This window comes from Dipodomys spectabilis, unplaced genomic scaffold (genome assembly GCF_019054845.1).
Source record: "Dipodomys spectabilis isolate Male_0828 unplaced genomic scaffold, ASM1905484v1 ptg000115l, whole genome shotgun sequence".
NCBI classification, from domain to species: Eukaryota; Metazoa; Chordata; class Mammalia; order Rodentia; family Heteromyidae; genus Dipodomys; species Dipodomys spectabilis.
The window spans coordinates 6,032,885-6,056,193 of record NW_024870792.1 but is presented as its reverse complement, the minus strand read 5'-3'; the positions used below and the strand labels follow the sequence as shown (position 1 = coordinate 6,056,193).

The 23,309-nt window shown below is 39.9% G+C and overlaps 1 protein-coding gene across 1 annotated transcript in view; it reads right to left on the bottom strand.

The window, feature by feature from the left end:
* Positions 1-5,295, bottom strand: part of Stat4 (signal transducer and activator of transcription 4) — a 97,929-nt gene extending 92,634 nt beyond the window's left edge. The window contains exons 1-2 of the mRNA XM_042688355.1: positions 5,227-5,295; positions 2,458-2,586 (exon numbers count right to left, since the gene is read on the bottom strand). Of these exons, the coding sequence (XP_042544289.1) occupies positions 2,458-2,585 (128 nt within the window). The 5' untranslated portion in view covers position 2,586; positions 5,227-5,295. The remainder of the gene's footprint in view (positions 1-2,457; positions 2,587-5,226) is intronic.
* Between the last annotated feature and the right edge of the window lie 18,014 nt (positions 5,296-23,309).

Genomic DNA, 23,309 nt, shown 5'->3' with positions numbered 1-23,309 from the left:
CAACATCACTTATCATTTGGAAACTGTAAATCAAAACTATAGATACCATCTCACATTTATTAGGATGCCAATATCAAACCCAAAGAAATAAAACAAAATAGTCGATACATGTTGGCGATATTACAAAATGAAACCTGTATTACTGATGAGAATATAAAATGGTACTGCTACTGTAGCAAACAGTGTAACAGTTACTCAACATAATGAACACAAAATTATAAAAGGAGCCAATGATTCTACATTTGTATATGTTTTCCAAAAAATTGAAAGCAAAGATTCAAACAGATAGATATGTGAATAGCTATATGTGAATATCTGTATGTTCACAGCAACTTTATTGCCAATAGCAAAAAGGGGAAACAACACAAATATTCATTGACAATGAATGGATCAGAAAAAAAGGTGATAAATACTTAAAATGCAATGTTATTTGACCTCAAAATGATACACGCAGCCAGGTGCTGGTGGCTGGTGCCTGTAATCCTAGCTACTGAGGTTCAAAGCCAGACTGGGCAGCAAAGTCTGTGAGACTCATGCTTCATGGTTAACTTCAAAAAAAAAAAGTTGTAAGTAGAGCTGTGGCTCAAGTGGTAGGTAGACCACTAACCTTGAGAATAAAAAGCTCAGGGACAGCATCCAGGACCTGAGTTCAAGCCCCTGGACTGACACAAAAAGAAAAAAATAAAAGATACATTCAACAACAGTATGAATCAGTCTGGAAAACACTACACACCAAGTGACCAACGAACTACTCTTCAACACATGACATTAAAGGCCAAAAATTATATGATTTCACTTATATGAAACTAGAGTAGTTAAATTCATAGAGAAAAACAGAATGGGACTGCCAGAAGCTAGGGTTGGAAAAATAGAAGTTATTGTTGCATGAGTACAGAGTTTCAGTTGGGGAAAACGAAGTTCTGTGGACAAACAATGGTGATAATTGCACAAAAATGTGAATATACTGAATGCCACTAAATGGTATACTTCAAAATCACAATAAAGAGATGATGGAAAAATACTCAATGTACCTAAGTGATAAAGGAAATGGGAAATATAAAGAGGGAAGGAGCAGATAGCTTGGGCAGAATGATGGAAGAGGCGACTGTGAAGAGGAAGCACTGGACTCTTAGATGGACACGCTCAATGGTAGCCCCCTGGACAACCTTTTGAAGCTCAGAAAAAAATGAAATTAATAAAAATAATAAGGTAATTGAAGCAAAAAATTCAATGTACAAAGTGAGCAGTGCTTTTATGATTCATGCATAGTTTCACATCAAAGAAGTTCTTCAGAGGCAGTTCTCACCTACAAAGACCCAGTATAGTCAATACAGAGCATATTACCTGCCTTGAAGTTGTTCCAATTTTAATAGGGTAGAGAAAGCAAAGGCCAGGAAAGGAGGCTATTTGAGCATACAAATCCATTAGATGGCTAGCTGGGGCAGGATGAGGGATATGCTGGAGGTGGGGAATGAAAGCTTCCTAGAAAAGGTGAAACAGTTCTTCAAAAGAACATTCATTGATCAATGTTCTATCAAAATATCGCATTCAGTCTGTGATAAAGACATAACAGTTTTGTTTCTTGGTTAAGGCATAAAGTATTGGGGGGTGGAGTTGGTTTACACAAAAACAATATATCAAAACCACTAGGGTTTCATCTATACAAAGGATAACGGTTCTTATTTTTTCTTCTTTTTTGTGCTGGTCCTGGGGCTTGAACTCAGGGCCTGGGTGCTATCTCTCTAGTTTTTTCTCTTCCTTCCTTCCTTCCTTCCTTTCTTCCTTCCTTCCTTCCTTCTTTCTTTCTTTCTCTCTCTCTTTATACTTTCTTTCTTTCTTTCCTCCTTTCTTTTTTTCTTTCTCTCTCTTTCCTCCTTCCTTCCTTTCCTCCTTCCTTCCTTCCTTCCTTTCTTTCTTTCTTTCTTTCTGTCTTTCTCTCCCTTCCTTCCTTCCTTCCTTCCTTTCTTTCTTTCTTTTTTTTCTTTCTTTCTTTCTGTCTTTTCTTTCTGTCTTTCTCTCCCTTCCTTCCTTCCTTCCTTCCTTCCTTCCTTCCTTCCTTCCTTCCTTCCTTCCTTCCTTCCTTCCTTTCTTTCTTTCTTTCTCTCTCTCTCTCCTTCCTTCCTTTCTTCCTTCCTTCCTTTCTCTGTCCTTTCTCCTTCCTTCCTTCCTTCCTTCCTTTCTTTCTTTTTCTTTCTTCTCCAGACTAGCACTCTACAACTTGAGCGACAGCTCTACTTCCCACTTTTTCAGTAGTTTATTGGAGATGAGAGTCTCATGGACTTTCCTGCCCAGTCTAGCTCAGTTCTCCTCTATTAAGAAGGTCTTTTAAAGCCTTGAAGAATTCTTTACCTGAAAATAATTTATCTACTGAGTCAAATGCAGATCATATCATAAATCCATAAGAACAGAGCATAAAGCATTTGTATATTAACTTCTAGGGAAAATAGCCAATCCTACCAGTCTTGATTTTCAATCCACTGGGCCAGCAGATGTCGTATTTCCATAGGAAAATTGTCATCATAGAATTGATCTACTTGCTCCAAAAACTTAATTTCTAACTGTTGGACTTGATTCCATTGAGACATGCTATAAAAGAAGAGGTAAAATAATAATTTTTAAAATATTATTGATTGGTAGTGATTACATGTGTTTCCCTGCTAGGCAACCACTTCTTGAGCCACACTACTGGCCTTTTTTGCTTTACTTTATGAGTTAAGGTCTCACATTTTTTGCCCCAGGCTGGCTTGAAACCATGATTCTCTCTGCCTTCAGAATAACTGAGATTATAGGCATGAACCACTTTACCCAGCCTCTACTTTTGTAGACATTCAAAGAAGACAGAAAAATGCTATTTTGATCTAGCAAATCCTCTTTTTTCATAATTTATTTCTAATGAACAAGGCAGGTTTTTTCCTCTGCCCCCAAACCTCATGTTTCCTTGCTCTAATACAACCACCTGTTCTGTTCGCCCACTCCAAGAAGCTTTCACTGTGCCCCCAAAACATGATGTATGGTTCCCCAACTTTTTATAGCAATCTGTATTCTCAATCAGCTGCTCTCTCTTTGTCCTTTGCTGGACTATTAGACTCTAAGTGACTTGCAGATGAATATATGCATAACATTGACTATAGCAACCAAGACGCCCCAAAAGCCTCTATTTCATGAAAATGCTCAAACTATTTTTTCTTTATTTCAGATTTGTCTGGCTTGTAGATTCAGCTGAATGCTTCTAAATTCTGGTATGATTCCGTGTTAGCCTCTTGAAGAATTTCATACATTTATTTTCATGGGTTCTAGTTATATCAGTTCAAAATCTAAACCAGTAAATATATTTATTTCTATGGTGGATCTACTATAACTAGGCAAAGTTTTTTTAAGTCTACTATAATTTGACTGATGCCTATCTGTATAGTATTTTGTAGCACCTTTAAGTAACCCTCAAGTTACTTAAAGAGGAAGAAGCCACACTTGACACATATTTGACATATTGTCATAAAACAAAAAGTACATGTTTCCCCCCCCCCACATAACCCTGCTCCAGCCAGGTACAGAAGCTGTGAACTCGTTCTTGAACTCTAGAAAACCTACACCATGTTGTCACCTAAAATTACCATACTTAACTTTCTTCTAGTGTAGAATTTTTAGTTTTGTCAGAAATACTAGGCCAGAGAAATTAACTTTTCGATTATTAATCACCACAATATTTCAACATATAGTAAAGAAAGGCTAAGGTTTACTTATGCTTCTACAACAACCATGACAGTAAGTTTCATATATGCATTCTTTGGGTTTCATAATGAACCATTTTTGAGCATCTTTTGCTTGAGCTCTCAGTAAGTCATCGAAAGTCATAGAAAGAAAACTGTTGCTGGCAGTTTTTTTTTTTTTAAGAGAAAGCAAGTAGAGGGGAAACAACCAACATCATTTGCATATTACTTTAAATTTATGAAACCTTTGCACACTCCAGTGCTAGGCATCATGTTGGCAACTCAACAAATATTACTAAACGAAGAGAGATTGGCATTCTTGATGTTATGGTTAGACTGTAAATATTCAGTTTTAAAAGTTAAAAACAAAATCCTGAGGACCAAACAGGTGAAATGACATCTGCCCAAGACATACAGTTCCTAAGACAGACCTGAGGTCTCCCTCTGTGGAACTTTCCAGATCCTGGTTGTATATTACATTACACATAAAACAGAATGTCTGTTTTCAGGCTAGTGTCAGCATTGCCCTGCTGTAGCTCTACCAGTTTATTCTAGATAATGTCAGCAGAGAACAGGAGCCGAAAATTGCATTACAGTTTTAACTCTACTGCTGTGAAGTCCTGGCTATGATTTGGATGACAAATCTGTTTTCTAAGGAAGAGTTAATTTATCCTAAAGCACTCTGAAAATCTGAAGTTCCTTTTCAAAGAGCTGAAGTCAGAGCTGAGAGGGGGAAAAATAAAGTGTAAATAGACTTAAGACATTCTTGGCTATTGAAACCTGGAGAAATAGCTGTGGTTAGGCCTCCTGCAGGCTGGTGTGTTCTCTTTAGCAGAGGGTGAATTCTTAGTGTCAAGACAACTACATCTTAACTTCTGAAAACTGGGTGCCTGTCTGTTTCAGGCGTGGGGAGCATTTGGGTTTCCCTTCTGAAGGCTAGCAGTATAACTTTGGCTCTCAGACCCTTGGCCTCTCAGATCCTGGCAAAGAAGATGGCTTGCCCTAAGTTCGTTCTTATCAAAAACCACAATCACCCCTTAGCAGCAGGCTTTTCTTTTAAGCTCTTATAAACCAAACTCATGTCAGACTCTGTCAGCTCTAGCGCTGGCTAAGAAAATGAAGAGGGGCTCCTTTTAGCCCTGGGGACTCCTCTCTGGCTGCAGCCACAACCCCTAGCCCCCTGGGCTCAGCCTCCCTGGATCCTGGCTGTGAGTGGGAGACCTGCCCCATCTGTGATCTCCTCATGGACCCTTCTTTTTTCTCCTTTCTTTCTTTCTTTCTTTCTTTCTTTCTTTCTTTCTTTCTTTCTTTCTTTCTTTCTTTCTTTCTTTCTTTCTTTCTTTCTTTCTTTCTTTCTTTCTTTCTTTCTTTCTTTCTTTCTTTCTTTCTTTCCTTCACCCCTCCTCGTTCAAATGCAAAAGAAAGAAAGAAAGAAAGGAGAAAAACTCCAGTGCAAAGTAAAGCCCCTGCAGGGGCAGATCCCCCTGAGTGGAGGATGCGTCTGCCCGGCATAGCTTACCTGGCTCTCAGCGCAGGTCCCTGCAGCACAGCCCTCAAGTCCAAACTCCCTTCAGAGTCCCCAGGACACCGCCACTGATGCCACGTCAGAAGCGGATTTGCATTTCTCCACCCACTTGAGGCTTTCCTGTGCGTCAGTACCTGAGTCTTGGGACTTTACTTGGGCCGGTTCCCACCCACTCTCTATTCTAGAAATTCTTAATTCTATTAAGTGAAGTAAGCCAGGCCCAAAGAAACACAGGTCCCATGGTTTCCCTTATTTGCAATAACTAATATATGTCTAAGACAAGCAGAAAAGGTCAGATAAGTTGATGTTAGGTGAAATGAACCCCAAGATAAGTATTCAAATGTTTTTTTTCTTTCATGAGATTGTTTCTAACATATTTATAAGATGATTTCTTTGTTGCTTTGTATGTCCCTCCCCTAAGGTATAACCCCTGTTCTCACTGTATTTGATGTTGGTATAATTTGTGGAGGTGAAGGGGAAAAACAAATCGTTTCAATAAGGATACAGGTGGACCCATTGCAACAATGAGATGTACAAGTCGTTATTTTGAAAAATCAACTATACAACTTTGGTGTGGGGAGTGGGATGGGGAGGTGGGAGGGAGTAGGAGATGGGAAGGGATGGGAAGGGGAAACAAAGGAGGAGGCAACAATGCTTGATAAGAAATGTACTCATTATCTTGCCCATGTAATTGTAACCCCTCTGTAAGGTATTTTCACATTTTTTTTTTAGGGAAAAAAAGCTGAGCCAAGCTGAAGGCCCTTTGCAGCCCCCTGCCCCTGCTTGGACCTCAAGAGCACTAAGGCTATCAGAAGAAATTTGAGGGCCAGGGATGTACACTCCTTTTTTTCATTTTCAATGGGTTCCTGACACAACTCAGGATCCTCTGCAAACTTACCTAGAGCTTATGCCCTTGGCTCCCTGTGTTCCTCGTTTCAAACTCCACACATCCTGGTAAGGCAGCCCCTGGGAAAGCTGTGGGTAGCCACAGTCACTAGCTCTAAACTCATAAACCTCCAAACTCATAGACACAGCAAACTCATAGACTTGTCTGTGTTTCAACTCTAGCAGGGTCTGCTCACTTGGAGGACAGCCTCACCCAGAGGACTGGGCCAACTCCTGTGCAGGTCATTAATGTCTGCCCTCATGGGCCAGCATCCTCCTACACTAAGGAGCTCTGTACTTGATGGAGACGGGGGAGGGGTGGGGTAGATTCTTAGCCCTTTGTGACAGGGACATCATTCTAGAACCTCGGAGCTAGAGGAAGCCTTGGTCCCATCAGCTTCTATATCCTGTTTCATAGCTGGAGACACTGAGGGCCAGAGACATGGCCAAAGTTCCATCAGTGGTCTTTTCAACCCATCTATTTAGAGTTATGTTAATTCCTTGGAATGAAATGAGAGTTCTCTAAATAATTGGTAACCTAAAGATAAGCCCATGGGAAGCAGAGCAGAAGCATGGCTCATTATGATCACACACCCTAGAACAATATGCTCAGGGAAAAGACCTCCTCCCCACTCTCTCTGACTAGCTGTCACTCAGATGTGCCCTCCAAGTTCTCCTCCTGTCCGGGTGACATGGTTATCATGTACTTCATTTCCACCTCTCCTCCCACCAACAAAGCCAATCAATCCTTCGGTCAATTTTATATCGCTCTAAGTATACTGTTCAGGTCAGGCCAGTTGTCACCTCCGGCCAACTCACAAATGTCTAGGTAACTTGCTCTATCCCCACATGAAGAAAGTACCTAATTCTGGTTATTCCATCATAACCTGAAATCTTTCCTTCAGGCCCACTGCCTATCCTGTCCCTATCCTTGCTACTCAAGCTTCAGTTCAGCTCGGTCCCAACCTATTGGAAGAAACTTTGGCTTCCTGTAAGAAGCCCATGTAACCCAGTCCATGCTCCCCTGCTGCCCAGACCAACCTGCTGTAGTTCATTTTCCCCTCTTTCCCTCACCTGGAGTGTTCTCTCCCAACTTGTCCACTTATTAAAATCCTGTCTCTGGTGAAGCCTTTCCTGCAACCCAGAGCAATTTCCCCCGACCCTCCATTGCTACCACACTTCTTGCCCAAAGCAGCACTGTCCAAGAAGAATAAAATGCAAAGACACACATCGAATTTAAAATTGCTCAATAACCTCACTGCATCAGGAAAAGGAATAGGTGGAATTAACTCTAGTACTACAAAGACCCAATGTATACATGAATGTTAACATTTCAGCATAAAGACGTAAAAAAATACTTTGCATTTTTTATTTCATACTCAATTACTGCGGTCCGGTGGGTATCCTGTCACACTCAGAACCATCTCTGTTCAGGCCAGCTACATTTCAAGTGCTGAAAAACCACATTAAGCTGGTGGCTGTCACACTGGACAGCACAGGTATATAGTCCACTCATTTGACATTTTTCACTTCCTGGAAGTGTGAAGTCACACTGGTTTGGAATGCCCTTGTCACAGTAATGTGTAACAGTTGAAAACCTGCTGTGGGAGCTGAAGGTTTTTCCCTTTCTCCTGTGAGGATCTCACCTTAGGATGCCTCCAGCTGTTCTCAAACTGTCTTAAGATACTGCATACATAATAAACGATTATTAATAACTCCTCTAAATTCTGCATATTATTATTCTTTATGAATTTTCAGTTTACTGCATAAAAAATTAAGTCTCTGGCTGGATTCACACCTATAATCCTCACTACTCAAGAGACTGACACGTAGAAGGCCACTGTTCATATAGAAAGAAAAGCTTGCATGAGGGCTGGCAATGTGGCTTAGTGGTAGAGTGCTTGCCTAGCATGCATGAAGCCCTGGGTTTGAATCCTCAGAAACACATAAATAGAAAAAGCTGGAAGTGGTGCTGTGGCTCTAGTGGTAGAATGCTCGCCTTGAGCAAAAGAAGCTCAGGGACAGTGCCAAGGCCCTGAGTTCAAGCCCCAGGACTGGAAAAAAAAAAAGATTGCATGACTTCATCTCCAAAAAGTATTCATTCATTTAAAATTCCAATGATAGCTGGGCACTGGTGGCTCACGCCTGTAATCCTAGCTACTCAGGAGGCTGAGATCTGAGGACTGCAGTTCAAAGCCAGCCTGGGCAGGAAAGTCTGTGAGACTCTTATCTCCAACAAACCACTCAGAAAACTGGAAGTGGCGCAGTGGCTCAAGTGGTAGAGTGCTAGTCTTGAGCTGAAGTACTGAGGGACGGAGTTCAGACCCAGAGTTCAAGCCCCATAACAACAACAAAAAAAGAATTCCAGTTATATGCCCATTATGTGTTAAATAATATTTTATGAAAAACAAGTATGTCTTCCAACATAAAAATATTACTGAGAATGATGTTGATTTTTTTGCTGATACTTGGAATTGAACCCAGAGCCTTACAAATGGTATGTGTTTACTAATTGAGTCTCATCCCAAGCCGTGATTTATGTTTTTGAAATCTGTGTAATAAATCTGTCTTGAGAGAAGACAGCTGGATCCTACTATCTGCTTATTCATTTCATCTGTTTTAAAATGACATTTTAGAAAACATCTATGTAGTTGGAAAAGGAGAGTGTATTATAATGATCTTTTCAGACAAAACGGTGTTTCTATGATGCCACACTCAAACTCTGTTGTAATTTCTTAAGGGCTAGGTGCAGTATGGGGTCTGGAACCTTATCAACAGACTTCATATGTATGATTACATTAAAATTCATTGGAGTGTCTTGTGTTATGAATGGAAATTACACCCACACATGATTTGGTGGTATATTGGTCATTTGGAAAATATTGGTCCACTGAATGATGCAGGTTTTCCAAATGCCAAAATTTCATCTTACAATAGCAGAAAGACATGGTGGGTAAAACATCACTGATTTCATCAGAAAAGCATGCTATGTACTGGGACATGGTCAAGACCATGAATACAAAGCCTTCCTGAATTTTGCCTGGAAAGGTTTAATTTATTATTAGCAACAGGCCATGAAGTGAAAGGCTCACAATGGCAACTTGCACAACAGTGAGTATTGCTCCCGCAGATAACTATTATACCTCCATACGTGTACTTCCTATTTCATCACATATGGTTCAGAAGATATATCCTTGAGAACTGAGACTCAGAAAAACGATTCATTCTTACCACCTCACCGGAATGTTCTTCAGTTAAACTGGCATTTAAAATCTCCATAGAAATGTGTGGTGAGGGGAAAAATCCAATAACCAGCTATAGCACTTGGCTTTACCCCCTTACTTCATGTGGAGGCAACAACAGTTTTAGTCCAAGTCGCTTGGCTTCTCTGGTGAAAATATCAGCATAGTGGAAAAAGGCAAAACTGCATTTTGAGGCCCTGAGTTCAAATCCCAGTACTGACAGAAGAAAAGGCCCAGTTACCTCAATATTATATATATAAAAAAAAAGCATTTGCAGACAACAGAGAACTTCTGCTATCTTTGACATATGCTAACACTGAAAACCATTTACTTGGAGCTGTCTTGTCATGAGAAAATCTGCTCAAATGAACACTTTTTCCTTGGTTGAAGAATTAAGTGTTATGGTCAGGTGCTGGTAGCTCATACCTGTAATCCTAGCTACTCAGGAGGCTGAGATCTGAGATTTCTGGTTCAAGGCCAACCCAGGCAGGAAAGTCCAAGAGACTCTTATCTCCAATTAACCACCAGAAAACTGGAAGTGGCACTGTGGCTCAAGTGGTAGAGCACTAGCTTTGAGCTAAACAGTTGAGGGACAATGCCCAGGCCCAGAGTTCAAGCCCCATGACCAAATAAATGAATAAATAGATAAATAGAATTAAGTGTTAAAATGAATTCCCTATATTTCCCCCAATTTGACAGCCTCCCAAATTCCTTTCTTCCTTCTAAACCAAGACCCCTACAATCATAAACCCTATACCTAAATTTTTGTGGTTTCATTCTTAGAGGGAAATTCTAGCTTATAGGCTTGCAGGAAACTAGATTTTTCATTCTTGTGAGTCACTTTCTCATAGTACAAGGTAGATAGGTTACCTGAATTCACTGAGCCTTGGCTTCTCTGTCTGTAAAAAATGGGGGTGTTCACGGTAAAACCCCTGTTTTCACTGGATTTGATGGCAGTATTCTGCACCTTGTATTACATTTTTTAATTTGGAGAGGGGAAGGATATTGGGGAACGCTTAAATGAGGATGCAGACTGACCCATTGTGACAATGAGATGTACAGGACACTATGTTGAAAATGGGGAGGAGCTGGGGAGGTGGGGAGGGAAATGATGGTAGGGAGAAAACAAAGGAGGAGGTAACAATGCTCGCTACGAAATGTACTCATTACCTTACTCATGTAACTGCAACCCCTCTGTACACATTTTTACTATATACATATATATATATATATATATATATATAAGAAAATGGGGGTGTTATATCCCACATTGGTTCAAAGATCTAATGTAAGTAATGAGCTAAGGGGAAATACTCTGTTACTATTGGTAACAGAGTAATACTGAAGCTGAGAGGAACTTTGGAGGTCACAAGACTCTTTCTCTCCCCCTAATTGTACATATCGGCCAATGGCAATGGAGAGAAGGCAGGTCCTGAAAGGTCGGCAGGTTCACACTGACAAATAACAATGGTGTCCATGTCTGTTCTCCTGACTGTGCTGTAAACTATGCTGAGCAGAGCTGCTTATAATAGCAGGACAGAGAAGAATAAAGGTGGCTGTTGCTTTTGTGATCAGTAAGAGAACTAAGCCAGCTCTACCTTCTCTCCATTCTTATACAAACCGTACGAACATTGTTGTGTTTTCCTTTTGTGATAGAACCTTGCTTTTCCCCCAGCTGCTGCTGCTGCTTTTATATTTCCTGGAGAAAGCACCATGGCATTGGACTTGGATACTGGCCAGACAGAATATGTACATACATAAAGACACATTGTATTGCCCAGTAGTATGTGCCAAGTAATTAGAAAGTGGTATACCAAAGACAGTTTGGTGTTGGTCTCACCAGGTCATCTGTGTACTGTTAGCTCAAGTTTCACCAGACTAGAATGGAGTCTTGTACAAAAGGTGTATGTAGCGTGTTTGTTGGTCTACCTCCTAGTGACTGTGCACCCTCTACTGACACGTCTGAAGTATTGCAATACACATATCACCATGGTTTCCAACAATAACAATCACTTACTTGGCTCTAACTCCATGCCAGACATGATGCTGAGAACATCATACACATTGTCTACCTAATCCTCATACTGCTCTATTATGGTATGCAATCTTCTTAACACCCCAAATAGACTACTGTTTACAGATGGTACTTGTACTCTCATCCTCCAGCTCCCTTTGAATGTCTGCACAGATATACATATATTTAAAAGTTCACAACGTAAAGCGATGCCAGACACATTGTCAAGGGAGTTACAACATATTTGTCAACATTTGTTTATACTTCTACCTTAAGGATCTGATTCTGCTCAGCCACAAATTACAAGAGACAAAGCTGGGCTGTGTGATACATGCCTGTAATTTCAGCTACTCAAGAGGCAGAAGTAGGAGGATCATGGTGTAAGAACAGCCAGGCAAAAATTAATGAGTACATTCTATCTGAAAAAAGACATTTGAAAGTCCAAAGGGAGGGGCTAGGAAGTTGACTCAGTGGTAGAGTGCTTGCCTTGCATTCATGAGGCCCTGGGTTCGATTCCTCAGCACCACATAAAGTAGAAAAAGCTGGAAGTGGCCTGTGGCTCAAGTGGTAGAGTGCTAGCCTGGAGCTGAAGAGCTGAGGGACAGCGCCCTGGCCCTGAGTTCAGGCCAATGACTGGCAAAAAAAAAAAGAAAGAAAGAAAGAAAAAGAAAGTCCAAAGGGACTGAGGTGTGGCCTAAGTGATAGAAAACTTGTTAGCAATCTGGTAGCTCTGAGTTATATACATGTTGAAAGAAAGAAAAAGAAGAGAGAAACAAATAGAAAGGAATGAGTAGTATAGAATATTTGAATTATAGGCTTTTCCCCCAGAAATCTATTTGGACGGTTCATTTTCTCTTAACTGCCTTATATTTCATGCATTTCTTCATGTACTGGTCTATCCTGGCACTGAATTTGGGGTCAGCTACTAAATGCTATTTTTTTTCATGTTTCAATGCCCAGCCCAATGACTGGAATATAACAGTCCTTCAAAGAATGTGTGCAGACGAATGGAAGGGTTAATGGAGAGGCCTGGTCCTCCCCGGGGAAGGCTTTGTTGTTGTTGTTGTTAGTACTGGATTTTTAACTCAGTGCTTTGTTCTCACTAGACAGACACTCTACCACTTGAACAACACACTAAACCTTTTTTACTTTTTGATAATTTTTCTAGGATCTCACTTTTTCCCAGGCTTGCCTGAAACAACAGTGATCCTCCTACCTATTCCTTCCACTTAACTGGTATTACAAGAGTAAACCACCATACCCAGCTTATTGGTTGACATGAAATTTAGTTAATTTTTTGCCACCATGCTCCTAAATCTCCACCTCCTGAAGAACTTGGGTTATAAACATTAACCACTGACTTCCCCTCCTCTCCTCCCATCCCCACCAAATCCAGAAAGGCTTTCTAGTGACTTGCTTAGTTCAGGTTTTTCATTCCCACCCATGCTCTCACTATCATTGGTAATATCTCATATCAAGTCTGGTGCATACCTCCTTTAATGTCCTAGGCTTCATGAATGACCAATATTGCTTTTGTTCTAGAGATACTAAATGAAAAAGGGGAGCATTTTTAATGTGGCATATCTTTTTATTTATTTATGTCCTCTTTGAGATATTTTTCCTGAATGTCCAATTCCTACACATAGTTTGCTTAAGAATTATATCAAATTACTACTTTTTTGTTGGTTATAAATGACATAATTAAAAAAATTAAATGGCAGTTCCTCATTGCAATCAGCTTTTGTGTATTGACATGGTAATTTGTGAGCTTACTAAATTTCTACTAGTTCCATGAGTTTTCTTGAAGATCTTTGAAATTAAGTATGCAGTAATGGGCTGGGAATGTGTCTTAGTAGTAGAGTGCATAAACGAAGCCCTTGGTTCAATTCCTCAGCCACATAAACAAAAAAAACAGATGTGGCACTGTGGCTCAAGTGGTAGAGTGCTCGCCCTGAGCAAAAGAAACTCAGGGACAGCACCCAGGCCCAGGACTGGAAAAAAAAAATACATAGTCATATTACTAGTAAATAAAGATTTTTATTTCTCCCTTTTCAACTCTCTTTTCAATCTTTTTATTTTTCTTGTCTTATTTCATTAGCTACATTTTTTTTTCCATGCAATGTCAGATAGGACTGAGAAGAGTGTTCACTTTGGTCTTGTTCTTGGTCTTAGCGGGAAAGCATTAACTCATCATCATCAAGTACAATGTTGGCTGTAAGCTTTTAAAATCTGATGTACATAGGGGTTATAGTAACATAAGTAAGGTAGTGAGTACATTTCTTGTCAAACTTGTTACCCCTTCCTATTTTTTCCCATTTTCCCTCCCCCGTACTCCCCCCACCCCCTAAGTTATGCAGATCATTTCCAACATATTGTCTTGTGAGTATCCTTGCATTGGTTCCCCTTTGTCCTTTGTCTTACCATTTTGTTGTTCCCCCTCCCTTCCCTAATTTGGTTTTTAAATGTTAAACTACTCTTGCATTTCTAGACTAAATCTGATTTAGTTATGATTTATTAACCTTTTTACATATTGGCAGATTTAGTTTGTTATTATGTTAAAAGGAGCTTTGCTTCTACTTGATGATATTAATCTGTAGTTTTCTTTTTATGATGTCTAAGGTTTTGTTATTGGGGTAATGTTGGTCTCAAAATGAGTTGGGAAATATCTTCTGGAAGAAATTGAGTGCAATTAGCATTGCTTTCTTAACTGAAAGAATTCAAGAGTGAAGCCATTTCTACCCAGAGTTTTTTTAGTGGATAATTTTTAAGCTGCAAATATTTTTATAGAAATCTCTCTACATGGGTTACTTAATTTTCCTTGAGTGTACTTTGCTAATTTTTTAAGGAACTTACTCATTTTATTAAGGATGTTATTACAGGCACAAAATTATTCATATTTCCTTTACGCTTTAAAAATATCTACAAGAACTGTAATAATGTTACTACTTTCAGCCCTGTAATTATGTCTTTCTTTCTAGACAATCTGGCTAGAAGTTTATCAATTTTATTGATCTTCTCAAAGAATAAGCTTTCGGGTACATTGATTCTCTGTCTTGTATTTCATTGATTTCTTCTCCTCTCTTTCTTTCTTCTGTTTACTTTATTTCAATTTGCTTAAGGAGGAAACATAAGTCATTGTCTGAAACTTTATTCTTTTCCTTTCCCAACTTAAGCATGTCTATATTTTCCTTACTAAAGCTGTGTTTTACACAGTCTGATATCTTGAATTTTAATTTCCACTCGTGCTATCCAAAATATTTTCTAACTGCTTTCCTGATTTTGTGATAAGAAACTAACAAGTACACAGTTGAACCTCCATGCTAGGCACAAACGCTACAGAAGTTAAGAATGACTAGGATGGGGTGCAGTGGGAGACAGACAGGAGGTAAGCTTAGCCACAACCACAATGCACTGAACATGGAAACACTGCCTTCAGGCTGCGGAAGGGAAGGGCCGTACTGAGTCTGCGGCCAGGCACTGCTGCAGGACTCAGATTGGAGTATTTCAAGATAGCAAGAAAATGTACCTGAATCCAGATGCCGCAGGAGCTTCATTACAAGCCAGGCAAGTTGATACCAGGATAGTTGTTACTTTGCTCACTGAGCAAAAATGACTAGTTGGAGGGAAATGTGAACCTGGATGCAAGATTGCCTGTCATTGGAGGAAGGAGTAAACTTTCTAATGCTAAGGAGTCTGTGGGAAACGAGAGGTATTGGAGGCAGCTTCACTGTCTTCCTTCTGAACGTGTGTGTTATAAGTTCATCTGCAACTCTCACGTGGATTCTTTCAGGGCTGGCGTCAACTTTGGTGAGAGGTACATCAGCCCTGAGATGTGTGTTCCTCTGCTGAACTATGTGGAAAAGAGGGCGGGGAGGGGCAGGGTGAACTCTGGCTTTATGGTTACAGAGAGTGAAGGAGGCGAACTGAGATGATGCTGTAAGGGGCTCAGATGAGGGTGTTCATAGAGTGACTCCAAAGCTCAGCACCACCAGCAGCAGTCTGAATAACAAAACCATTCAATGATGAGTGCCCTAAAATCAAGTCCTGTGAACTCAAAAACCTCAAAGGCAGATATGAGGAGATTCTCCTAACAGCCAGTTGACAACCGAGGCCTTTAAGAAAATTTTGCCTCAATTTCAATTGGTAACTTAAAAATATATATAGACATTAATTAATGCACATCTGCCTGTGTAGATGCTGACAGTTTACCTTCTCTATACCAAAGGAACATTTCCCAGCCCTAACCATTTCCACACTAGTATCTCAAGGGCCTCTTCCCAAAAAGTGACTGGGGAGCAAAGCAAAGACAGAGAATAATCAAGAGAAATATTATTTGGTCTAGTGAGACGGGTGACATCATGGAGGACGTGAGCTGAATTAGCACTTGGCCACTCTGATCATTCCTCATTAGGACTTCTTAAAAGAATATGCTGCACATGATGGGATCATCCCAGCTACTCAGGATGTGGAGACAAGAGGACTCAAGTCCAAGGGACCAGATTTCGAACGAGCCAGACGTGATAATGTGCATGCCTGTAGTTTCAGCTACTCAAAAAGTGGATATAGGAGGATCGTGGTTGGAGGCTAGCCTAGGAAAAGTTATCTCACGATCCCATCTGAAAAAAAAAAAAAACAACAACTAAAAACCAACAGCATTAACACATGGTAGAGCTGCTTGCCTGCCTAGTAAGCATGAGGCCCTGTATTCAGTACCCTATGACCAAAAAGGAAAGAGAAAGGAAGAGAGAAAGAAAGAGAGAGAGAGAGAGAGAGAGAGAGAGAGAGAGAGAGAGAGAGAGAGAGAGAGAGAGGGAGGGAGGGAGGGAGGGAGAGAGGGAGGAAGGAAGGAAGAAAGTGGGGGGAAGGAAGGAAGGAAGGAAGGAAGGAAGGAAGGAAGGAAGGAAACCAATACAAACTTAACTGATAAAAACTGGCACTCTACCACTTGAACCACACCTCTGGTTTCAAACCACTTAACTGGTTTAAAAAGAATTGTGTTCCCCAATGGAAGAACATGGAAGAACATGTCTTCTGGCTGAAGACAGAGTTGTTGCAATACATCTTTACAGAGGAAGGCTTTATCTGATTGTTACCAACTTGGAATTTGTTACAAGCAAAAACCATCACCATAGAAAGTAGTCCCTTAGAACTAATACCCGGACTGTGGAAAACTCATCATTAGAAGGGGGCAGCATTCTCTTTTCCATTTAGTGATAGCTCATAAAAATGACCAATGTACAGTCCAAAAGCAAACTGAGAGAAACCAAAGTACATTAATTAAATGCTCCACAGGTAGTAAACAAGATATGTGGTCTCACTGATATGAAGATAAGTCAGTGTTCAAAGTGAAGGTTGATAGCATCTCTGTCTAGAATTGTTTGATTTCACACTCAGACCATTGCCAAGAGCTATTGTTTTTCTTTTCAGTTACTACCTCCATTGATCTTTCTGTGCAAGTTTTTGGTTTTATGCTAGATCAGAGCAATGGAGACTCATTTTATACACAATCAAAGTGCATGGTTTAAAATGGAAAGCGCCATTTTGAGGATTATCAATTTTATCACATAAGTTATTGGTACTGGTCACAAAGGATTTTTTTCCTTAGCCAGTTCCAAGACTAGTCTCTAGCCAAGCACTAGAGGGCACTATTTGCACATGGAAACCAATTCGCCCAAGCGCCTGAAAGCAGAGGCTGCTCTTCACTTTACTTACCTATAAGTTCTTTTCACATTTAAACGAGATGGGTATTATTCTCTAGCCTTTGGTCATCTGTGTTGATGTAATAGTTCTTCCCTGAGACATCACAGGCTTTACAGAATTAATAAACTAGATCCCATCAATTATATTGGAAGTCCTTTACACTGGGAAAGAAGAGGGGATGTGTATAATAACACTTGTCAAAGGATTATGGAGATGCTCTTGGATTTGTTTTATTTGTTTAATTATAATGATAGTGACGTTAGACATAACTTGGAAATAGCAGATTTGTAGTTATTTTAAATAAAATCTGTATGCCTTAAGTATTTAGGTTTATAACTCCACCCAGCATGTTGTTGCCCAAAGATATCTCACATCCCATCTAAATGAAGATATTAAATACATATGATGAAGTCCCCTGGATAGACAGGGAGCTGTCTCTTCCAGGTTGCTACTTTTAAAAGACTTTCTTTAAATAATTCTAGAGCTACCACTGCCTGTTGGTGGGTTGGATTTTCCAGAGAACTTTCTCTAATCATCTAAGTCACTTGTAAAACAAAGGCACAACCCTTCCGTGTACTTTGTTATGGCTCCAAGGGCCAGAAAAAATCAACCAAAAAAGGGCAGTAACGCTATTGAGCAAACTCTGGTAGGTATGTAAAGGATAGATTAATGGAAAGTAGGATGGCTTTCAACTAATGAGGCTTGCTTAGAGATGGCGTTCAGCCTGCAGGTTCTCTACCTGCTGGGGCAGCAAGTCCTGTCTGCCCTGCCAGAAGCAGACATCTGGTCAGCTATCACATGAGCCTCTGACATAGCTGAGGGCCCAGTGGTAACTTTACTACAAGCCCTGGCCCCCTCGCATACACTGCAGTGTCCCATCCAAAACAAGGCTAGCTTAGCGGGCATGTCCACGAAAATTATTTAACTAAAACAGAAACTGACATCATAGGGGCTGGCTGTGTTCCCTGTGTTTATATTTCTTTTTTTGTTAGCATAAAGCATACGAAGAGAAAGCTTTCATTGTGATACTTCCATGTGCGCACATAATGCACTCTGATTCCATTTACCTTTCTATTTTTCCTTCTATTCCCCTCTGTCCCCCTCACCCCAATTCTCCAATTCTCCTTTTTAAAGTTCTCTTGCATGTTCTTTAAGTGGATTGCATTATGCCATTGTGTTTCTACTTCTAATTTTCTATAGCACTGGCAGGAAATTCCACGGGATGCTGCTTAAAAATTAAAACAATGGCTCACAAACAGAGGTTGGCAAAGGGGAGAGATGATTAGATCATCCAGTCAACTGATTGTTCTAACAAAGGGCAAGCTCTCCAGATCAGGAACCTAACACTTCAGTCAGGCAAAGGGCCAAGTAGGAAGAGCTCCTCTGACACCATTGTCTTCTCCAGCAGTACTGACAGAGCACAGAATCTGTTTTAGTTGGCTGTACCCACACCCTACTTAGGTCTCAAAACTTGAGCTTCCAGCACAGTGCGGCTCTTTGCTCTGGAGATAACCAATGAGTAAATGCTCTGGTAGAAGGCAATTACCTCTTGTAAATGAAGCCTGAAGTAAACTCAAGGTCAGGTGAGAATACTTTCAAGAGACAAGGAGTATATAGACTCTAAGTCCTGTCTGGAGTCTGTCACCGTTGCTGTGTACTGTATTGTGTAAACTTTGACTCAGAAAGGGCTATTGTCTTAGCCTTATTTGCTCACCTGGTTGAATGTATTCAACAGCACAGCTGAAACATTTGGTTTCTTGCCCCTAAACATCAGTCTTTGTGGTAACTGAAAGGTTTTCCCTGTTCATCAACATGTGTTCTTACTACATTCTAATTATGGCTAATTTAAATTCCCAGTGTGGGGGTAGGGAAACCAGAACTCTCTGGGATGGCTGTCACATTTCTACCTCACTTTGGACTCTGTTGTCAAGAATATAAAAACCTCAATTCTGCAACACTTCTTATTTTGTTTTTATTTTTGTCGTCAGTTGTGGGGCTTGAACTTAGGGCCTGGGCATTGTGTCCCTGAGCTTTTCTGCTCAAGGCTAGTACACTTTGAGCCACAGCTCCACTTCCAGTTTTCTGATGGTGAATTGGCCATAAGAGTCTCATGGGGAAAAACAAAGGAGGAGGTAACAATGCTCGATAGGGAATGTATTCATTACCTTATTCATGCAACTGTAACTCCCCTGTACTGTATTTTTACAATAAATATTTTTAAAAACTTTTTTTAAAAAAAGAGTCTCATGGACTTTCCTGCCTGGGCTGGCTTTGAACCTTGGTCCTCAGAGCTAAGTGTCTGGTGTAGCTAGGATGACAGGTGGGGCATGGGTTCCCAGTCGCTTCGTAGTGAGTTTTGCTTTGGACTCCTAGTGGGGCCTATCGGTAATGATCTATCAGTGCACTCACATTCTGGACTTTTTCTTTGGAATTGTGAGAGGTAGGGACTGTGTAGGCAGTGGCATTGTGCCTGTCTAGGGAGGTGTTACTTAGCAATGACAGCATATGGCTGTGGATCTAGTCATATGGAAACCCTTGTACTCCTGGACTTCTCAGTTAACCTAGCAAATAAATTCCTTCCCTCCCCCCCCCCCCCCCCCCCCACGTAAGCTACTTGAAATTGAATTTTGGTCACAAACAGCTAAGCTAAAGCCTGCTGAACTTTGTGTAAAATAGCACTAAAGTATGGACAGAGAGCCAGAAAGAGAGCAAGAGGCTGACAGCAGACTGTTTACAAAGGAGCCATAGTTAAATGCATTACAGAAGGATGACTTACTTCCCAGTGCTTGCCGAAGGGCTTGAAGTTTTCGCAGGGCTACATGTGTTAGTCTTTAACATTTCGTGGAGGCCGGAGGAAGTGCCAGCACACTGGGGAAAGAGCCAACACAAAATGGTTGGGAAATACAAGGGAAAAAGACTAAACACCAAAAGAAAATATCAAGACCCATAAACTTAGCTTTTATAGCCGGAGTAAAAACTGTCACAGTGAATAAGTAATATGAATTAAATAAGGTATTGGCCCAAGAACAACCTAATATTTGAATCCATTGGCAAATGATATGTATTATTGTGTCTGAGGATTAGAACTGGGGCTATAAGCACCTGGGAGAACAAGGCACATAGACCAACCCAATAAACTATGCAAGGCTGTGTCTTAAGATAGAAATAAGGGCAGGAGAGATACAGAGCTGGAGCTGGCTAAGAAGCAGGCATCTAAAATTAAGGAACTTGGGGCTAGGAATGTGACTTAGTGGTGGAGTGCTTGCCTTGCATGCATGAAGCCCTGGGTTCCATTCCTCAGTTCCCCATAAACAGAAAAAGCTGAAAGTGGTGCTGTGGCTCAAGGGGTAGAGTGCTAGCCTTGAGCAAAAGAAGCTCAGGGACAGTGCCCAGACCCTGAGTTCAAGCCCCAGGACTGGCCAAAAATAATATAAAAATAAATAATAAATGATAAAATAAATAAAGGAAATTAAAGATAATCCAAGATGGTAAAGCATTTCAGCCTCTTAAAAAAAATGAATTTCCAAGGATGGAATTGTGATCATTATTTGGTTCCTTTGAAACAAAAGGCTTTTATCAGATGACTGCTCTTAGAAGTACCACTTCATTCCTCATTCATTCCTTCATTCCTCAGTGCTTCAGTTCTTTACCTAATAAGTCTTATACGACCTACTAGGAATAAAGAAAGTAACAATGATAGGCAGTTGATTAGATATCTCCCTAATGATAACAGTGATCGTAGAAAGCTTTTTTTGGGGTAGGGGTACGGGGGTTGAAGGCTTTAAGTCTGTAAAGCATGTGTTCTACCACTTGTACCACTTGAGTGATGCCTCCAGGCCTGGAAAGCATCTCAGCTATGACATAATCACAACTAATTTTTCAGTAACATTTCCCTAAAGAACAGCAGTGTAACTAGAATTCTGATTGCATCTTTTCCACTACTTTGAAGACTTGGAAATAAGCTAAGAAGAAAATTAAGAGAAAATGTAATCTCTTCAATTAACCCCCTTTCATCATAATTTGGCTGCATTTGTTTTTTTTCTTCTCTGACTTTAAAGCATTATTCCAGCCCAGCCTAAGCATCCTACATTTCTGTAAGTACTGTTTTACTTTCTGCTTTACAGAATTTTGATGTGCTATTGCTATCTAGTACTCTGCTTTTATCAAAAAAAAGTGCCATATTTTATCTGCAACTTTTTAATATTTGTCATGATCAGAAACAAAACATACATAAAGAGAAAAGACTATCTTCATCTTTTCAGGGTCCACGTCTATTTTTACTTTACCAGTACACCAGCAAAATGTTATTTTTGAATCCATATTTCTACATCACTCTCACTTTCCATTATTACATGTTCTTTTGCAAAACAACTAATTAAACTTCATTTGAAGATCTCTGGCAAGCTTCTGTATCATCACCGCGCTTTTGCTTCTTTCAGGAGCTTAATGGAAAGCATTCAAGTTGAATATACTTTAAGCAGTTATGAAAACACTTTCTTACAGCTGTATACAGGTGGCGGTTTCTTTATCCATCTCTTCAGTTCAGTATGTGTTGTCAATGTTCAATGACCCCCATAATACATTAAAACCAGGTAAGATACCCTTAGGCACAAGATACACTCCCTGCCTTTAGATTTGATCCTAGTTGCTGGAAAGAGACAAATCATAGTATTATACATTCGTATCTCAACAAGTGTAATTTATTATTCATCTTAGGTAATTTGAACAAATCAAAGAAGACTGAAGATGAACCAAAGGGACTATTAGGATTATTTTAAAAGACTTGATGGGTATCGCTGTCTCACAGCTATAATTCCAGCTACTCAAGAAGCTGAAATATGAGCTAGGGTTCAAAACCAGCCTGGGAAGGGGAAACAAAGGAGGAGGCTACAATGCTTGATAAGAAATGTACTCATTATCTTGCCCATGTAATTGTAAGCCCTCTGTGCAGTATTTTCACAATAAAAAAAAAAAAAACAGCCTGGGCAGGAAAGTCTGTGAGACTCATTTCCAATTAATTAAGTAAATAAATTAAAAATGGAGCTGTGGCTCAAATACTAGAGTGCCATCCTTGAGCAACAACACTTACTCCCTGAATTCAAGCCCTAGTACTGCACAAAAACAAATAAGTAAATAAAATTAAAAGACATTAGAAGTGAAAGGAAAGACCAGGCACGGTGTCTTTGTACGTGTTCCCTCCTTTGATAGTGCTTGGGATCGAATACGGGGACTTGAACATGCCTAGGCAAGTATCTAGTACTTGATCTATGCTCCTAGACATTTTTTCCCTAGTTTATTTTTCAGAAAAGGTTTGCTCAAGATGCATTGTATTCATAAACTGCTTTGCTAAGTGGAAACTCCTTTGAACAACTACTTCAAGATAATAAATATTTTTTAAAGAGAAAAAAAAAACAGTCTCTCACTTTTGCCTAGAGCTGTCCTTGAATTTCAATTCTTCTACTTCTTGTCTCCCAAATAGCTGGGATTACAGGCATGTGCCATCCTACCCAGCTATACAATGGAATTTGATATGAACTCAAATTTTTTACTGTAACTGTCAAATTCATATCATACATCCATTTAATTTCAGCAAAATAATGCAACTATATAAAGTTAATATTCAGAACTCAAACTTTATATTCTCATGTCATTAGCCTTCAGTAGTTGTACAAAGGAATTTCCATCCAATGTTTCAGTTTTTGAGTGCAATGCTATTATCTCCTACAAGATTTCTACTGCTTTCTAAATATTTCATCTCTCAAGCATTAAGTTGAAACAGTGAGAGTTTCCCACCCCCTGCCCCAAATCTGGAAAGAAATGTATTTCATAGTAAATAATTCCCCGTTTCTCTAAAACTCCAAATACCAACTCCCAATACTGTTATCATTGGCACTTTTTATTTTTATTTTTGTCTACACTTCTTTCCAAAGTAAATAACAATAGCAACAAAAAGCAAAATTAAGTCTAGTCTGCTTGAAGTATAATCCAGATTTGTTCTTGGTTTCCCAGCCAAAGTGGGAACAGAGGTTAGCTGGTTACAAGCTCTTCACAGTGTGGAAGAACCAGGCAGTGGAGAGCTTTGAAATGAAAGCCATACGTTTTGGTAGAAAGCGGCTCCAACTGGCACATGATTACTGACTAGGCATCCTGCTTCTAATACGATTTGGACAAACACAGGAAAGTCTGCAAGTGTGGATGGAGAATTGCTTCACTTCCAGGAAGAAAAAGAGCAGCCT